Here is a 17,335-nt window from a genome sequence, read left to right on the forward strand (position 1 = left end):
CAAATGAGGAATCTGTGTACTTTGCATACTGTGTACTGTGTACTTTGGGACTAATTTGCATATTAATAAATCCGCCTGAACTAAATGAAACAAACTGTAGAGTTACATTCAAGTCATTTGAAGACATGAAGAAATTATCACAGGGAAACTTTTTTATGCACTTTTAATGATTAAAGATGAATTTTAAGTGATAAAATGAACAAATGCAGTGGGACTTAGTGAAATTAAAAATGACCACGCCTATTTTTCATGAAATATTGCAGCGTTTATTGTAAATAGTTTATCAATGTGGGTCATTCTCTTTTAGAAAATCGTGTGCCCTCATAAGCTTTAGTTAAAATCTGAAAATGCACTTCCGTCCTGTAATAACTATCCATCTTAGATGATGTTTATTAGACGGATTGGGCGGAGCATCCGTTAACTCCTCCCCTTCAACTGTCAGTCTGCTGCCAGTTCCAGAGCCATTGAGAGAGAGAGTCGGGTCAACTCCGTTGACTCAAATGGAACAGTTTTTTCACAGCAATGGCGATTCATGGAGGCTTGTTACTAGTGACACATGGAGCTGCGGCTAAACCTTTAACCCATTTAAAGACACAAGTCATTTAATGAATAAAAAAAATAAAGAGAAGAACATAACTCATAACTCTCATTTAAAGAGAAAACATAACTTCCTGGAACTATCTGAAGGCTCCATGAATCACGTGACTCGCGAAAATTTTGAACTTCCGTTGGCGCAACTCTATCTCTCAATGACTCTGCCCAGTTCCATTTCAAAATGCAACGGTTGTTTTTATACATCCAATCAAATCGCAGAGAAAGAGGAAAGCCATGCCCACTATTTTTCTCATTCAAAATTCCATTTAACTCGGAAATGCGTCAAAATACGGAAGTAAAAACGATCGCAACTTCCGGTTCACGGGGACTTTAAATGTTTAACGTTAGGCAAATCTTACGAGATAATGGTAATAAGATTATACAAATAAGGCCTATTTTTGAGGGTTTGCATAATGACTTTATATTCATGACAATTACATTACAGTAATGAGAATCAGAGTATCTTATATTTTATAAATATTTGATAAATATTCTCTCTTATTGCACCCTATTCTATTTGTTTCTTTTCTGTCTATTGCTAATTAAAATGGGCCATAAAATATAAATTTAAATTTTAGAGTTAAGGTGGAAATATGACTTAGATATTTCTTTACAATTTGTGTGAGGATCACGTCGCAGTTTCGCAGATTCAAACAATACTGAAAGATTACAGACACAGTATGAGTTTTTAAAATTCTTATACTATACAAAGCACTCTCTCTCTTATACACTTGTTACTTGCTTTGTGGAAAACAGAGAATACATTCATGTTTATTGGAGTCAGGCAGTCTGAGGGGGAGTGTGTCAGGGGTTGAGAAGCAGAAATAGATATACTGAGTCAGAGAGAGAGAGAGAGAGAGAAATGACCTCCAACAGGAAGCACTGAAATCTCTCTCTCTGGCAGTTAGTCAGATTCTCAACATGGGACACTTTATAACAGGACCTTATTTTGCATTGCAATGCCATTCAGCATTTAGCAACCACTGGCTCAACAAGTGCATTATTCTATTCATAGTGCGTCATATCAAAGCACTCAAACCGCGACTCACACACGTGTTGGGCGGCTGGGGGCACTTGAGTTATCCCAAGTTAATGTGAAGAATGTGGTCATGCTTTCTTGCATGGTACTTGCATCACTCCGGCCAATATGTTTCTCTGACAGTCACAAGAGGACATTTACTCCAGTTATCCAGAACTCACTGACTTCTTCATCTTACCTCAAACCCATGTTTCTCTGAAGGCACCCAGATGAGCCTCTTGGCTGCCCAATCAGCTTGGCTGGAGGCAGAGAATACAGAGGTTGGTGACCCAGGCATCGCCCCCGTAGAGAGGAAGCGGGTGACATCGTTAGCAACACCCCCCGCTGGCCTGGACATGATTGTAGCACTGTGTAAAGAAAGAGAGACTGTTAGTTTGAAACTCTTCGTAGATGACATACTGAACAGAGACAGATCACTACCCTTAATTTAATCATACCTATCATCATTATGATCTAGTAATATCACACCACAGGCAAATGGCCAGTGCGTATTACATAGAAGAGATAAGGCAGTTGATTGTTAAAGACACACCGACAGAAAGAGAGGGTTAAAGGGGTCATATGACACGGCTAAAACGAATATTATCGTTTGTTTTAGATGTAATGCAATGTTTACACACGATTTAAGGTTCAAAAACGCTGTATTTTCCACATACCGTGCATGTTTATATCTCCTCTTTGCCCCGCCTCTCTGAAATGCGCAGATTTTTTTACAAAGCTCATAGCTCTGAAAAGCGAGGTGTGCTGTGATTGGCCAGTTAAACAGTGCATAGTGATTGGTCGAATACTGCAAGCGTGTGACGGAATTGTAACGCTTCTTACCATATTTGGAACATCAGGTTCCAAAGCAATTGTACTGACAGGTACGCCCACCTTACTTGCGTATACATTTGGGCGGTCTTAGTCAAATCATACCACGAACTGACGAAGATTTGTGGGGGTGTGGTTACACGAGGCGTTTCAGGCAGGTCTGGGTGAGCATTCGCTTTTAGATAGAATGCATCTTTTGTTCCGACACTTTATGCAATTTTACGTGTCTAATACATGCATGGGCAACTTATAACAACGAAGACACAGAAAAACACGTATTCGCGCCATACGAGCCCTTTAAAGAAATCAAATATGTCAGGATTACAGTAATGTGACATTTAATACTGCAATTATACTGTAGGATGGTCTAACTGACAAAGTCAACCTTAGTATACAGTGCAAAGGCTGCTTAAAGGGATAGTTCACCCCAAAATAAAAATCATCATTTATTCACCCTCATGTTGTTTAAAACCTGTCATAATTTTTTATGTCATTCAAAACCTGTTTATGACTCTTTCTTCTGTATAACAAAAATAAGATATTTTGCGAAATGTGGTTTTGTGTCTATACAATGAAAATCAATAGGGACCCATGTTCAAAATATCTTCTTTTGCGCTCTGCAGAATAATGAAAGTCATACAGGTTTGGAATGACAAAAGGATGAGTAAATAATTGTTTTTATCTCAGTATGACTATACATACATACTGTGTGTAATGGGGTTAGTTTATTGAGGTTTTGTGTATATCTGTGTGTTGATGCTTGTGTGTCTCCGTGTATGTGGTTGAGCACATTTGTGTCTGGGGAGGATGGAAGGACAATGTGCACGTTATGAATTTGATGGATCGGTAAAGTGACAACCAGGCCAGAAAGCAAAGAGTGGAAAAGAGGGGTCTACACATTTAATCTCACAATGAAAAACAAGACATTGTACTCTATGCCTCAGAGTATGGGTAATCCAAACCATGATATGTATAAAGTCAATGAAAAAAGAGAAAAGAGACCATTTCAAAACTCAGTTTCAGTTTTTTTATTATACTACTTAGGTCTTTGAACCACTAACAATATTTCTCCCAAATTTCAAATAAAAATATTTATTTCTATTTACATTTATTTGCAAAAAATGAAAACTGGAAAAACAGGTCAAAATAACAGAAAAGATGCTCTGTATTTTTTCAGACCTCAACTACTGCAAAGAAAACAAGTTCATGTTCACTTTATGCAATACAACAGTAATATTTGTACATGTATATAGAAAAAAAGTTCAAAAATTATTTTTGTGTGCTGAAATGCTGAATAAATGAAAATTTGGAATGGTCTTTTTCCATGGCTGTATATACTCATTTTCCAGTAAGTAAAATAGGATTCTTATACAGCAGTCTAGTTACATATAGTTGAAGATTATTTTCAAATCAATTAGCATACTGTACACAAGAATGCATTCTGCTGTAGTGTGACATCTAGGATTCAATAAGGCTGTGAGCGTGTGGGCACTCTTTGACTGGACGCAGTGACTTCATTCGTCTGGCTTTCAAGACCTTTCATTGTGAAAGTAGGAACCAATAGTCCAAAAGCCAAGAGACACGTTTTTTTTTACAACATGCAGGGAATGAACTAGACGATCACTGATTTGCCACAGTCCCCAAATGCCCACAGGGCTTTAAATCTATTTTCTAGAGAACTGAGATCACAAAGTCACAAAGTTAGCTGATGTAGTCTGAATTCCTGTAGCTAAACCTGTAAAATGTGTGAAAATCAAAATCATAGGTTTGACACCCAGAAGAAAGAAAAACTGATTCAAAGAGATGGTTCACCCCAAAATAAAAATATATATATTTCACTTGCTCGCCCTCAAGTCATTGTTTGGTAACCAAACAACACTGGACCCCAAAACCGAAAACCCCCATTGACTTCCATTGTATGGGCACAAAATACAGTATCTGACAGTAAAATGATGACAGTTTTTATTTTCGGGTGAACTATCCCTTTTAGTAGCTCGAATCTGATGATTATGACCCAGGTGGATGGGTAGTAACATCTTGGTAAATTTCTGCAGTGATGCACATGAGCGTGTTCACTACAGTGGAAATCCAGGGGACCCGGCTGGCACCTCACCTATCAACACCTTCCCTTAACAGCGATTATGGAATGTTCACGGTGACTCAAATGTCTTACTCAGGTGAAACTGTCTGAATTTAAGTATGTGTGTGTAAGATATGACAAGAATGAGGGTGTATTCTCTCTTTCTTTTCTCTGGTACATAAACTAATTATGAGAGTTACATGATGGCCTTTGATGTTAAATGATGAAACGATTTGAATAGAATAGTAAATGAATTAACATTGTTTATATTTATCATTTTTAATGTCTAATTTTTAGCTCCTGCAGCTCATGATGTCGAGCTAACGCGGCCAAAGAGCAACAAACACACGCTCTTTGTCACGAAACATCTTTATATCACCACCAGTAACCTTCCATAGTTCCCATGGTAACAGTTTTAATACACCGTTTTGCGTATTATGCGCGTGGTGTGACCGAATCGCCCCGGAACGCGCCTCTGATGCCCAAAAGGGTTTTAGTTCACTGGGGTTTGAGACACCGCCTGTGTCGTGCGCCGGTAGCCGGGCTGGGTCTATATCGATGTTCTGCGCGTGTCTATCGTTGTCCCTTTAAACGTGGTTTCAAAAGCGACCTATTAGAATAATAAAAGACCAACAATAGCCTACAAAAAGGAGAAACCACACCTCTGGCGTTAAACTACTGTATTATACGACAAAAACAGAGCAGTCTGATGTGACAGGTTTAATGCAGCATGAGCATGGAATAAAGGTGCAGACCGCATGCACCCTTCATACTTTTTAAGACGGTTCAGGGAAACACCCTTTAGCGGTAATTACTATTTATTTCTATTTACGGCGAAGACGTCGATGTGTCCGTTAACAAAGACCCATTTAATGGATCTACTTCATTGCGTAAATCATTAAATAGCGTGCTAATCGAAAACCGTAATGCATTATTTATTGAACGTTCATTGCAAGATCCTTCAATCCGCCGGGATGTAACTGTTTTCAATAAAGGATTTTAATGCCGGGGTCTTGCCTGTCTCTTAAGGGGGACTGTCCCCCTCCGGTGTCATTTTCGCCTTTATTTCGAGGCCCTATAACGCACTGAAACATGATCACACGCACGGCGCAGAATAAGGAGAAACGGACATTATACAAGACAACGCGTGTCTTACCTTAAATGTGTTAATCCACACTCTGGATATGACTAGAGCAGTGAAGTAAAAAGAAAGGTGGTCTCTTGTTTTTCTTTTGAGTGTGTGATTATTACTAATAGTGCAAATGCGGCTTTTCGCATTACAGCGCTCGGGTGAAGCCGCAAACTCATTCACACACTGAGAATAAAACAGACAGTAAAGAGAAGCGAGGGCAAGCGGTAGGCTTCACCGTAACACCGATGTTTCCTCGCTGTTGACCAATGGCGTTAAAGATTTACACGCAAAGTCCCGCCTTCCAGAAAGCGGCCGCTAATTAAAGGCCATAAAATCTCTTTAAACCCGCCTAGTGAGTGTGGCACAGCGGGCACGCCTTTGTACTGGCAGCTGCTCACGTGATAGCCAATTACACGCGCGACAATAAGATTGACAGGTGGAACTAACCAATGAGCGTCTAAGAAGTGAAGCTTGACCGTATTGACACGGCTGGCGGCCAATCGGAGAAGAGCAGCAGGTGCCGCTGCAACACTGTCGCGCGGTGAAGTTGAGATTTGCGCGCTCTTTGTTGACAGCAGCGCAGTCTGTCTGCATGACGCGCGATGGAAGCTGGACGCCCCAGATTCCGCATTAATGCCGAGGACTCTTAAGATCGAGGTCTGGATGACCGCACCTAACAATTACACGCTTAACACAGAAGTGGAATAGGATGGTATTTATATTGTTGGCTTAATTGGTGTAATATTCAGAAGTCGACCAATAACTAGTACACTATACATTTTTTATTAATTATATTCATATATAACCAAGTGATTATTATTTTACAGATATTAATAATAAGTTCTGATGTTCATTGTTCATTCTTGCCCTTTCAAGCACACAAAAAACTGAAATACAATAAAAGGACAAAATAAGTCAATAAGACACACGTTTGTTTATTCTACACATGTCCATAATGCGCATTCTTTCTTAATGTGAGTGTTATTAAACATACAACTCTGTGACCCAAACACTGCTAGACCTATAACTGCATTTAGAAAACAAAATAAAAATAGAACATGAGCCACATGGTGAAGTCCCACAGTATTGAATTATGGAGTGCTGAGAGCATCTGATATTTATTCAGGGTAATGGTTTCACTTAAGCATTTAAAAACGAGGATGAGGTCAAAGTGCAAGTGATAGGTCGAAATGTCAGAATGAAGTAACCAGACTCACAGAAAAGCACCCGGTCACGCACTCCCACAACACACAGGCATATTAATAGACTGTTGTGGCCATAAACAATAAAAAAGCACACCCGCACATGCACAGACAATGAAACAAGAACAGATGACAATAATAATAAGAAAAAATGATCTATTCAAACAAAGCTATAGGCTTCATATTAAGTAGATAGAAATCCAGTGCATTTTAGTCCACCAAAAATTACTCACACCTGAACTGAAAGAAATGCAGGAGTAGCCTTCAAGTCGTCATATATGACATAAACACTCATTTAACATGTTTCTCAGTTTCAACATTTCTTTTTAAACCCTCACAAGCCAGATCACTTTCAAAAACACACCACTGAAAAACTTGTTACACTCTTTATTTCTGGAAAAAAACCTGTTTGACCACATGCTTTAGGAAAGAATGTATTAATGGCTATTTGAGAATGAATGGAAGACAGAAAAGAGATAAAGTGATAACTGTCTCAGTCATGACAACAGCACGACACAGTGTAAATAGATCAGTAGCTATTACTGTAAGCTTCTAACACAGTGACGAAACACAAAACACGAAATTCTACAATCCAAATAGTTGCTGATGATAGATGTTTCATCCAGCCCATTCTTCCAGTGCTGTGTAACACTACAGTATATTTTTCTCACCCCACCGCTCAAAAAATGTTATCTTCATATAATTTTTTGTCCTGTACAACACTACAAGTCACGGTTCGGACACACTTGATGTTTTTATGTATCTATGATCATTTTATTCACATTTTTAAGACAATTTTTTATACATATTAATTTTTAAATATACATATTAGTTTTTTTACTTATAATTCTATATAGTAATAGTAAAAATAGGTGTTAGGGTGTGTCCAAACTTCTGACTGGTTGTGCTGTGCATGTATAGATTGTGTTAGAAGTTACATTGAAATTGCTTCACACAGCCTGTGGTTTCATGATGTCTTTGTGTACCATAATACAAAACAGTGCTCTAATATGAAAAAATACAAAACAAATAGTACAGTGCATACAGTTAAGAGAAACAAACTGAAAGTGCTGCAGATTTTCAGTAGGTTTCCTGCTCTGCAGTGGCTCTAGCAGCTACCCCGATATTTAATTCAAGACACAAAAGTTATTGCAACAAGTAATCAGATTTTTTATTGAGAGAAAATCACTGACCAAATCATTCAGTTTATGTTTAAATGTCCAATTTCTCTAAAATCACGTATGCTGGTTGCGGCCACTAGGCGTCACTGTTGTGTCTCTGTCAGGTACGTGCTGGAGCAACTGCAGGTGAGTCTTGATCGCCGGATCCAGTCAGCCCACTGGGTCGGTGTCGCAGCCCTCCTCCTGTCAAAATGACCTTCTCCGTGCCTCCTTTCTCCCTCACATACCCTTCCTCCGATCTGTTCATCTGTTTTTGGTCATTAAGTCTTTAACCTCCATCCAGTCTGTTTGACCTGAATCTCCAGTGGCACTACATTCCCCTGCATTCTGACTCAATCACATTTATTGGCATATTTGACCCCCTCTCCTTTTTCTTCCCTTTCGAGTTTATCTTACCTTAGTTTGTTCTCTACAAAACTCCAATTTTTAAATCGGGCCAATTAACCAAAAATGAATTGCATTGGTTAATTGGCCGATAACGTTATTTTCATGTGATGTCCACATTGTTATAGCAGCCAATTCTCTAAAGAATTTATGTATATTTGATAAAGTGCAAACAAAGCTATAAAAACTAATGTGCAATTTACCTGCTTGCATGATTTTTATCACATGCGACTTCCACCATCTGACATCACCATTGCAATCCAGTTTGCAATAAGTTTATTTTTTATTAATACTTTTATTAATTACTGTTCTTAATAGAACATGTACACAAATGCCTAGAGAATGATGCACTATAATATATATATATATATATATGTATATACTTTATATAGTATATAGTATAATTTAGAAAATAGCATAAGAGTGAATGACCAGAAACTGAAATATGCACATTGCAGCATTAAACTAGCACAGACTGTGACTGGTTAAACTGGATTGTCAGTGGTGGTCAGTAAAAAAAGATGCAAGTGCTGCTTTAGTGAACTCACCCCATCTCGCCTGTTCGTTCCTTCTCAACCAGTGAGAAGCGCATTTCCCTCCCCTACTCTCTATCTTTTGTGCTGTCTTTTCTCTCTGTCTTACGCATTACCCTATTGTCATTCATCAGCCCAGGGTCCTACATTGTTCCTTTATGGTTCTCTTTGCCTTTTAGTCCCCCATCCGAGTCCGTCTCTCCAGCCCTTTGTCTCTATTCTGGTTCTCTGTCTCTCCCTACCCCCAATTCAAACTCCTCCCTGCATTCTGAGCCATTTCCATTCTTTTTCATTCTATGTTACTCTGACCATTGCTTTCCCCTTTGATGCCAGCCGCATGGCTCAGTGTATATGTGGATGCTCACTACAGGAGTCCTGTCGGGGTGGAGGCGTGGGGCGTACGCATGAAGGCGAAGGAGAGGGTGTAGAAGACGGGGAGGGGGAGAACTGGGCAGGGCAGGGAGGGGCAGCGGAGGAGAGCTGCAGAGCCACCTCGTTCTCGTAACAGAAAGAGGAACGGGATCCTAGGATGTACTTTTTCTCTGCTAACTCTTTGGCGCTGCAGGTGGGCGTGTCCGTGACCTCATATGTCCTGTTGAAGTGGGAGTAGTCCACCTAGAGGCCAAGATGGCAAATGACAAGTGAAAGACCTGAGTTATGGTAAAAGATCAACTTTTTTGGTAACCAAAATTGTTACTTTGTTTTTGTTTGTTTCTCACCTGGTAGCATTTTTTTTTCTCAAAGAGCACAGGTTCAAAGCGGTGACCCCAGAGGATCTCTGAGGCCAGATATGAAGAGCGGCATTGGGTTGTCATGGCAGTGGCCTCCACCATGCCCTCCAGAATCACCACCACTTCGAGTTCTTTGTCTCCCTCTAGTGTGCGTCTGTCCATCTGAAAGAATGGGCTCTCCTCATTGATCTCATGCACAATGGTCACAGGAGACACCAAAAAGATGCGATCTGTTCCTGTGTCAAAGCCAACATTGATGTCTTCACTGTCCAAAGGCAGGAACTCACCCTCAGGGGTCACCCGTGGCTGCAGGGTAGGTGAAAGATCAATATTATCACACTACAGCAACTTGTAAGATTATATAATACAATAAAGTGTTTAATTTCATTTAGGGCTAGATTTACTAAAGAGGGCAAAATAGCGCAAAAACGCAGTTTCAAAAAAGTGGAAATTTCTGTGGGTGTTTTACTGAGGCACACATTAAAAACACAGGCACAATATCTCATTCCGATAATAACAAATGCAATCTACCAAGAGCAGTGCAAATTAGCGCAGGGTTTTTCGGGGCGTTAAATAAAGCCGCAAATACCAGTACAATGACAGGCCCAAACCTTAGTAAATCACGTTGCAACAGTACAAATGTATATGCAATAAGGTCAGTGGCAAAAACAGCTGTCCACAAACATCTTTTCGGCACTAATTTTCACTGCGTATCTTTAGTAAATACCGATAGTATTTTATGTACGCCAAAAGAGGCCTTTGGCCTGCCTGCAAGCTGTTAGTTGATCTGGCCCTTAATTGCTTTCCATGTCAGTAAGAACATATAGAAACACTGTAAGCAAATGTCTTTATGATTGTGTGTGTGCACACTTCTGCTCGAAATTTTATATAGAGGTCAGGGGTTTTCAAACTGGGGTCCGGGGACCCCCAGGAGGCCTCCAGAATCTTGCAAGGGGTCCTCAGAATTAAGGAAAAGAAAAGATAAAGCAGAAATTGTAAAAGTCTTCTAAACAATAGTATTGTTTCATTTCTAAGTGCAGTGTTTATTTGCAAAAACAGATAACTCCGTTTGTTTCATGTTTTGGTTGTGCACTGTAAAAAACAACATAAAATTAAAAAATTAAGTTGAAAATCTTCATTAAATTTTTAAGTTAAATCAAATTAGATTTATGAGTCAACTGAACTTAAATTATATTGAACTGACTTTTTAACTCGATATAATTTAAGTTCACTTGACTCATAAAGCTCATTTGATTTAACTTAAAAATTTAAAGCAGCTGAAATTGGTGAATTGTCATTTACAATGTGTTTTATTGTGTTAGTTAGCTGTATTTTTTGAGTTAATATTACATAATCAAAACAACCCAACTGCAGTTTGATTGATATTCATTGGATGCACAATAAAAAACATGATTTTGAATTCTTTTTCTGTTTTTGCAAATGAACTCTTCCAGTGTTTTTCTATGCATTTTGCAACATACAAAGTTTCCAGCATTATTTGTATCTTTCTTGTGAGTTTTTCTCACTATAATTCATTTTTTCACACTCTAAGTGAAAGTTGCTTGAAAATGTCTCTTCAGGGTTATATACATCCAACAAGTGTAACCACCTATTTAAGTTCGGAAACAATATGTTGTCTTTATAATATCACAATTACTATTTATGTAACAAAGTTTATATGTTTCTTTACACACACAAAATGTACAGATAGATATGTATTTTAGAAAGGGGGTCCCTCACAAAAGATTCATCTTATTTGTGGGTCCTTGGCAAAAGTTTGAAAACCCCTGGATTAGGTTCATTTAGATTTAGATTATGCTCAAACCATTTGAGATGGACCTATTAGAAACAGCACAGAACACAATCAAAAACATATTAATACACATACAGTACACACATACTGCATCATGAATACAATGACCTACATAAAGCTCTAAAAATTTTAGCCATTGTAAAGCAAAAACATAAAATGCATAAAATGTGTTAAATGAAGTCGTATAAACACACACACGGGGTAGATTAGCGAGACAATGGTTTGCTCGGGCGAAATTAATCCCTTCTTTAAATCTTATAAACCTCCAGTATGAGGCTGAATACAACAAACCCTCATTAACCAAACCAGCTGTCCAGATATCCACTCCCTCTTGTTCTTTATCACTCTCCCCATCTCAATACTGTATGTATTCAATCTTATACTTTCTTGTTGTACCTTCACTAACTATCTTGGTGTTGCTATTGTTTTTAGACATTTGCAACGTCAATTCCATTGTATTTGCTGAAGTATTGTGGTGTACTATATGTTAAACAGGACAAAAATAATACAAATAGCAAATAAAGAGACCGGTCCAAAATTCTTTTCAATTTTCAGTGCACTATTTATAGGTATGTGTTCACGTAAAATGATCATTGTTGTTTAATTCTGTGAACTACTGACAACATTTCTCCAAAATTCCCCCCAAAAATTGCATATGTTTTTATTTTCAGATAAACACTGGACAAACTGGTAAAAATAATGAAAAAATATGCAATGTTTTCAGACCTCGCATAAAGAAAACAAGTTCATATTCACTTTTAACCACAATACTGGTTTATTTAAGGAGAGCTAAGAAAAAAACAAATTTTATTTAACTTTTTGTGATTTTAAGCAGTTTTCATGCATCTTGGCACACTCTCTGTGTTTCACATTGCATTTTGGTGACTTTGAGTGTGCTTTAAGGCAAAAATACACTACAAGACTTTTGCCCAGATTTTCAGTCTGGACTTGTTGCAGAAAGTCTGTGCCAGTCTGCAGATTTGATCAGGTAGTGTGTTTCTATCTGAAACTTTCAAAAAGTCTGCAAGTGATCTGAATCTGTTCAGATTTTAAAAGTCTTGTAGTGTATAATTCAACAGACACTAGAATAAACGCCATGAAATGCAGATTAAAATTTAAATTTGGAGTGGTTTCTTAATTTTTTCCATCATATCAATACCATGATATAAAAGTATCATGGTATTACCATCTGATTGTATCCGTGGTCAGAAATAAACGTTGTCTCTCACCTTCAGTAGCTGTGCTCGTACATGAGCCTCAACCAGGTGGCTTTTACGCATGTTTCCCACTCGCCACATCATGCAGAGTTTCCCGTCCCTCATGGCCACTAAGGCCACATCCGAGAACACCAGTGTCTCATTGCGCTTCTTGGGCTTGGCGATCTTAGCCATCACCGCCCCGATGATGAAAGCGTCGATGATGCAGCCCACAATGCACTGCAAGACGACAGCAAACACCGCCAGGGGGCAGGCCTCTGTAACGCTCCGGAAACCATAGCCTATAGACGTCTGCGTCTCCAGAGAGAAGAGGAAGGCTGCCATGAAGCTGTTTACCTGCTGAAAGCAGCGTTCCTTTGTGTCCACAACTGTCTCCACTGGACCAGAATTCTCCGCAGCTTCCATAGGAGCCAGAGAGGAAGAAACAGACAAAGATGATGCAAGGGGAACCAGATCCCCATGAGCGGCGGCAATGAGCCAGAAGGCGAAACCAAAGAGAAGCCAGGAGAGCAGGAAGGAGAGGGTAAACACCACAAACATCCAGCGCCAGCGGATGTCCACGCAGGTGGTGAAGAGGTCGGTGAGGTAGCGCTGTCCCCTGTCGCTCATGTTGACGAAGGTGACGTTGCAGCGCCCGTCCTTGCCTACAAAGCGCCGGCACTGGCCGTGGCGATCATGGGGTGGCGAGGGTGAGAGGGAAGCTGAGGATGGTCTCTTCCTCCTCTCCCATCTCCCTTCTGCCCCAGACTCACCCCTGAGCACTGAGCCAAGCCTTCCTCCAACTCTCCTTCCTCCCCCATCATCCTCCTCTTCATCATCATCGTCCCTTTCTTCTGTCCTTCCTCCGTTGCTATGGTGAAGGACAAGCACTTTGCCATTGCAGTTGGGCGAGGGCAGCTCACCCATATGGGAGGAAGTGACATCATCACTTTGAGCCAACCTCATGACTTCTTCCTCGTCCAAGGGGGTGTCAACAACTGCACTGAAGCGCCGCTTCACTCGAGCAGCTCCCATTATTGGAGATCGCAGACGTGTGTTTGTGTTGTTAAAAAAATGGGGTTTAGATGATAACAACCAAAACTGAAAGTTGTTCTTGGAAAGAAAATCCGAAATTTAAGTTTAGTTGGATAGTTTGCCAGATAAATCCAGTGCGAAAATGATACAATTTTTGGTGAATTCCCACAGTGATATAGAGATATCCAAATTATAAGTGAGACTGTCTGACTTTTTCCTTATTGGCTAAAAGAGTACAGTTGGTCATTCAAATTCCGGCAGCCAATCACTGTCCAGAGGCGGAACACAGTCACATTAAAGATCATCATTAACTGTTGATCCAAAAAGTTTTTGGAAATTGAAAATTCATGCAGTTTGTGCATCCTGTATCATTCCATGACAGATAATGAACCAATATCAGTCGCAATCAAGACAGTCAGGATGATTCTCTGAACGTAAAGTTCCAAAGTTGTAAAATGCCACAAGGAAAAATAAATGTTTTGTATGAATAAACTCAAGGTCAATGTCAGATTATTTGCAGAGATGTGAGATAAAGCAGACAGAGGAAAACAGTAACAGTAGCCTTATGATAATATGTAAAACATATGGCAACTAAGAAAATTGAACAGCTAAAGGAACAAACAGACAAGGTAAAACATATAGTTTAAATGCAGAGGAAAAAACTACATCTAAACAAACAATGACACAAATCAGCCTTCAGAACATGTAGGGGACTATGTTTGACATGCATCAAAATAGTTCATTTACATCTATAATAAGTAATACAAACAACAGCATGCATATACAGACCAGTCTTTCCTTCTAGGACCTCTTCACATTTCCTTATTTAAATGAATGGATGTTTAAAGACACAAGAGAGACATTAAGTTAACATGAAAACATTTCATCATTTGTATGATCAAAATGCTACAATTATATATACCCTAAAACAGGACTAGTCCAAAAAACTTAAGCTCATCAAGAGTGACAGTCTTTCAAAGTATTGTTTCCATGTCCAGTTTGGTTACTGTCCTGGTTCAGGTTGTTTCAAAGGATGTTTCAGTCTCGAGGCATTGGCTCATTTCACCAAAAGATTCTGATTGAAGTGCAGGTGGTATAATGGTGAGTCTGCTATAAATGGATTATTGGCCAAAATCTGATGAAGAGGAAAGAATGGATACATTACAGTGAGTAAGTTTTGATTCAGGTTGAAGTATGACCTCCTGATGAACCTTGACCTCTCTTAACATAGCTCACAGGCAGAGTTGGGTGTAACTAGTTACTAAGTAATTAGTTACTGTAATTCAATTACTTTCCCTTGAAAAAGTAAAGTAAGGGATTACTCTTATTTTTATGTAATGTAATTACATTTACTTCTGATGTAATTGAACTAAATACTGTGTAATATATTAAAAAGTGGAAAAGACATCAAAATTATAAGTCTAACTTTGAAATGTATGCTTTAAAGTATCCTTCTCACATTTGTATACTTGTATATTTGAATGAATTAAATAAGCCGTTTCATGTCTATCCTCGAATCAATTCTAATCAAGGTTGATGTAGGATATAGAAAGTAATTAGTAATAAGTAATTAAATACTTTTTGGAGAGAGCAATGTGTACAGTAATCTAATTACACTATTGAATATGTAATTAGTAACTAGTAATTAATTACTTTTCAGAGTAACTTACCCAACACTGCTCACAGGTGAGATTTTTCTCTGAATTCCAGTTCAAGTGCTTGACATATCCCTAAAAGTGAACATTGGTCAAGAAAAAAGAGAAAAGGGGGATTTGTGGTGTAAAAGGGCTTTTAAAAGTATTGACCATTTAATGTAAGTATTTACAGATGCAATTATATCAAGATATATATAAAGTGACTGGAGAGGATATATAATGTTACCTTTTTTATAAACCTCCTCTGAAACCTGTAGTTTGAGGCTTACTCAAACTACTGGCTTACAGTCAAAAGGGAATCAACAAATAAAAGTTAAGGAAGACATCTGGCATAAGGGTTCATCTTTAAATATCCGGTGCCTTTACGGCAGAAAATATAATTCAAGGAGGCGTCTGTCACGTTCCCTGTATGCTTGAGTCTGCAGTTTTGCAGTGATGTCATCGTAGAGTCTGTTAACTCCTTGAATGGAAACAAATGAAAGTAAAGGTGTCATTTTAATGGAAGATCAAACAAAAACGCTTGCATTGCACACATGCTTCAAATGTCTGCTTGTACTTCATTATTACTTTCTTCCACAAACATTTGTTCAGATTTGTTTCACAGACTTACATGTTAAGTAGATACAGTAAGCCTATGTGTTACATTCCCAATGTCAGGAGTTAATGAAAGTCAAATTTGATCCCACATCTTCTGTGGGATTCCACCCTTTCAGTTAGCAGAAATCTGTTAAAAAAGACAGTAAAATACAGTATGAGACTTCTCAAAATCTTGTGTTCCCACAAATCTTCAAATAGCCAGGAAAATCTTGTTAGTGTTTCAATTCAGTCTGTGTTGTAGCCAGCCAGCACATTCAGAATATCACCAAACAGACTGTGGAATTAGATTACTGTTTATACTGTTCAAATGTTTTAGGCCACCTTGAAAGAAAAAGGGGAATGTTTCCTAACTAGAACGATCCTAGCCATGTACAGTGAAGTGGCTCTTAATAAGAGATCTGGACAGCATGTGCACCTCATTTTACCAACAGCCTGTGACCTCTATACACAACTACACAACTTAGGGCTCTCTGTGTGTGTGTGTGTGCGTGCGTGCGTGCGTGCGTGCGTGCGTGCGTGCGTGCGTGCGTGTGTGTGCTGTGCGTGCGTGTGTGTGTGCGTGCGTGTGCTGTGCGTGCGTGCGTGCGTGCGTGTGTGTGTGCGTGCGTGCGTGTGTGTGCGCGTGCGCATGCTTGTATTCAGTTTATCTATGTCTGCCTGGATCTCATTAGAGCACTGAACCTATTGATTAACACATAAACCAACACTGCTGTAAATACAACATTGACAGAAAGATAAATCATATTACTTTCTTATTTATTTTATCATTATTCTTTAGGTTTTCACTATTATTATAGTCATGATTAATTGAGAGAGACTACATGGGAATGTATTGTACATACATTTTACCCCAAAGTTTATATTCATGTTATTTGGCAACTATTTCAATCATTTTCATTCTTTTCATTTGTCAACTACCCAAACAACTTAAAAACAGCTTGAATGGTATTTGCATGATATTGACTGTGCCCGTGTTAAACTCTTTCTGTCTCGTTGTCTCTCTTGTCATCATGCTGGAGGTGTCTGCAAAAATCTCCCATGCCCCACCTGTGCTACAAACACCCTGATCCTCCTCAGCGTGTGCAGCATCAGAGGTGTTAGATATGAGACCTCCATAGGTCAAGGTCAGGGTGATATGTGTGGATGCTCTAGAATAATGGCTGGCAGAAAGCCAGAGCAGCAGTGTCAGGCTTGTTTCAAAATGACACTAGGTCACAGACTGCAATGAAAAGTAAAACATTGAAGGATGTGCGATTCAGGTCAAAGGTTACACAACAAGATGAAACTAAATCGCAAATGAGAGTTAAAAATATCCCATCTTTTTTCATTATAACATCTTAAACAATAAAAGCT

At 38.9% G+C, this 17,335-nt stretch overlaps 2 protein-coding genes across 6 annotated transcripts in view; both read right to left on the bottom strand.

The window, feature by feature from the left end:
* Positions 1-5,849, bottom strand: part of myh14 (myosin, heavy chain 14, non-muscle) — a 32,303-nt gene extending 26,454 nt beyond the window's left edge. For all 5 annotated transcript variants that reach the window (XM_057339456.1, XM_057339454.1, XM_057339453.1 and 2 more), the window contains exons 1-2: positions 5,680-5,849; positions 1,812-1,980 (exon numbers count right to left, since the gene is read on the bottom strand). In XM_057339456.1, coding sequence (XP_057195439.1) covers positions 1,812-1,970 — 159 coding nt within the window. In that variant the 5' untranslated portion in view covers positions 1,971-1,980; positions 5,680-5,849. The remainder of the gene's footprint in view (positions 1-1,811; positions 1,981-5,679) is intronic.
* Positions 5,850-8,848: 2,999 nt separating this feature from the next.
* Positions 8,849-14,183, bottom strand: kcnj14 (potassium inwardly rectifying channel subfamily J member 14). Its single transcript, XM_057341068.1, has 3 exons — positions 12,729-14,183; positions 9,675-9,992; positions 8,849-9,570 (listed from the first exon to the last, which is right to left on the bottom strand). The coding sequence occupies exons 1-3, from the start codon at positions 13,728-13,730 to the stop codon at positions 9,298-9,300; spliced, it is 1,593 nt and encodes a 530-aa protein (XP_057197051.1). The 5' UTR covers positions 13,731-14,183; the 3' UTR covers positions 8,849-9,297.
* Between the last annotated feature and the right edge of the window lie 3,152 nt (positions 14,184-17,335).

This window comes from Triplophysa rosa, linkage group LG8, assembly GCF_024868665.1.
Source record: "Triplophysa rosa linkage group LG8, Trosa_1v2, whole genome shotgun sequence".
Taxonomy (NCBI): domain Eukaryota; kingdom Metazoa; phylum Chordata; class Actinopteri; order Cypriniformes; family Nemacheilidae; genus Triplophysa; species Triplophysa rosa.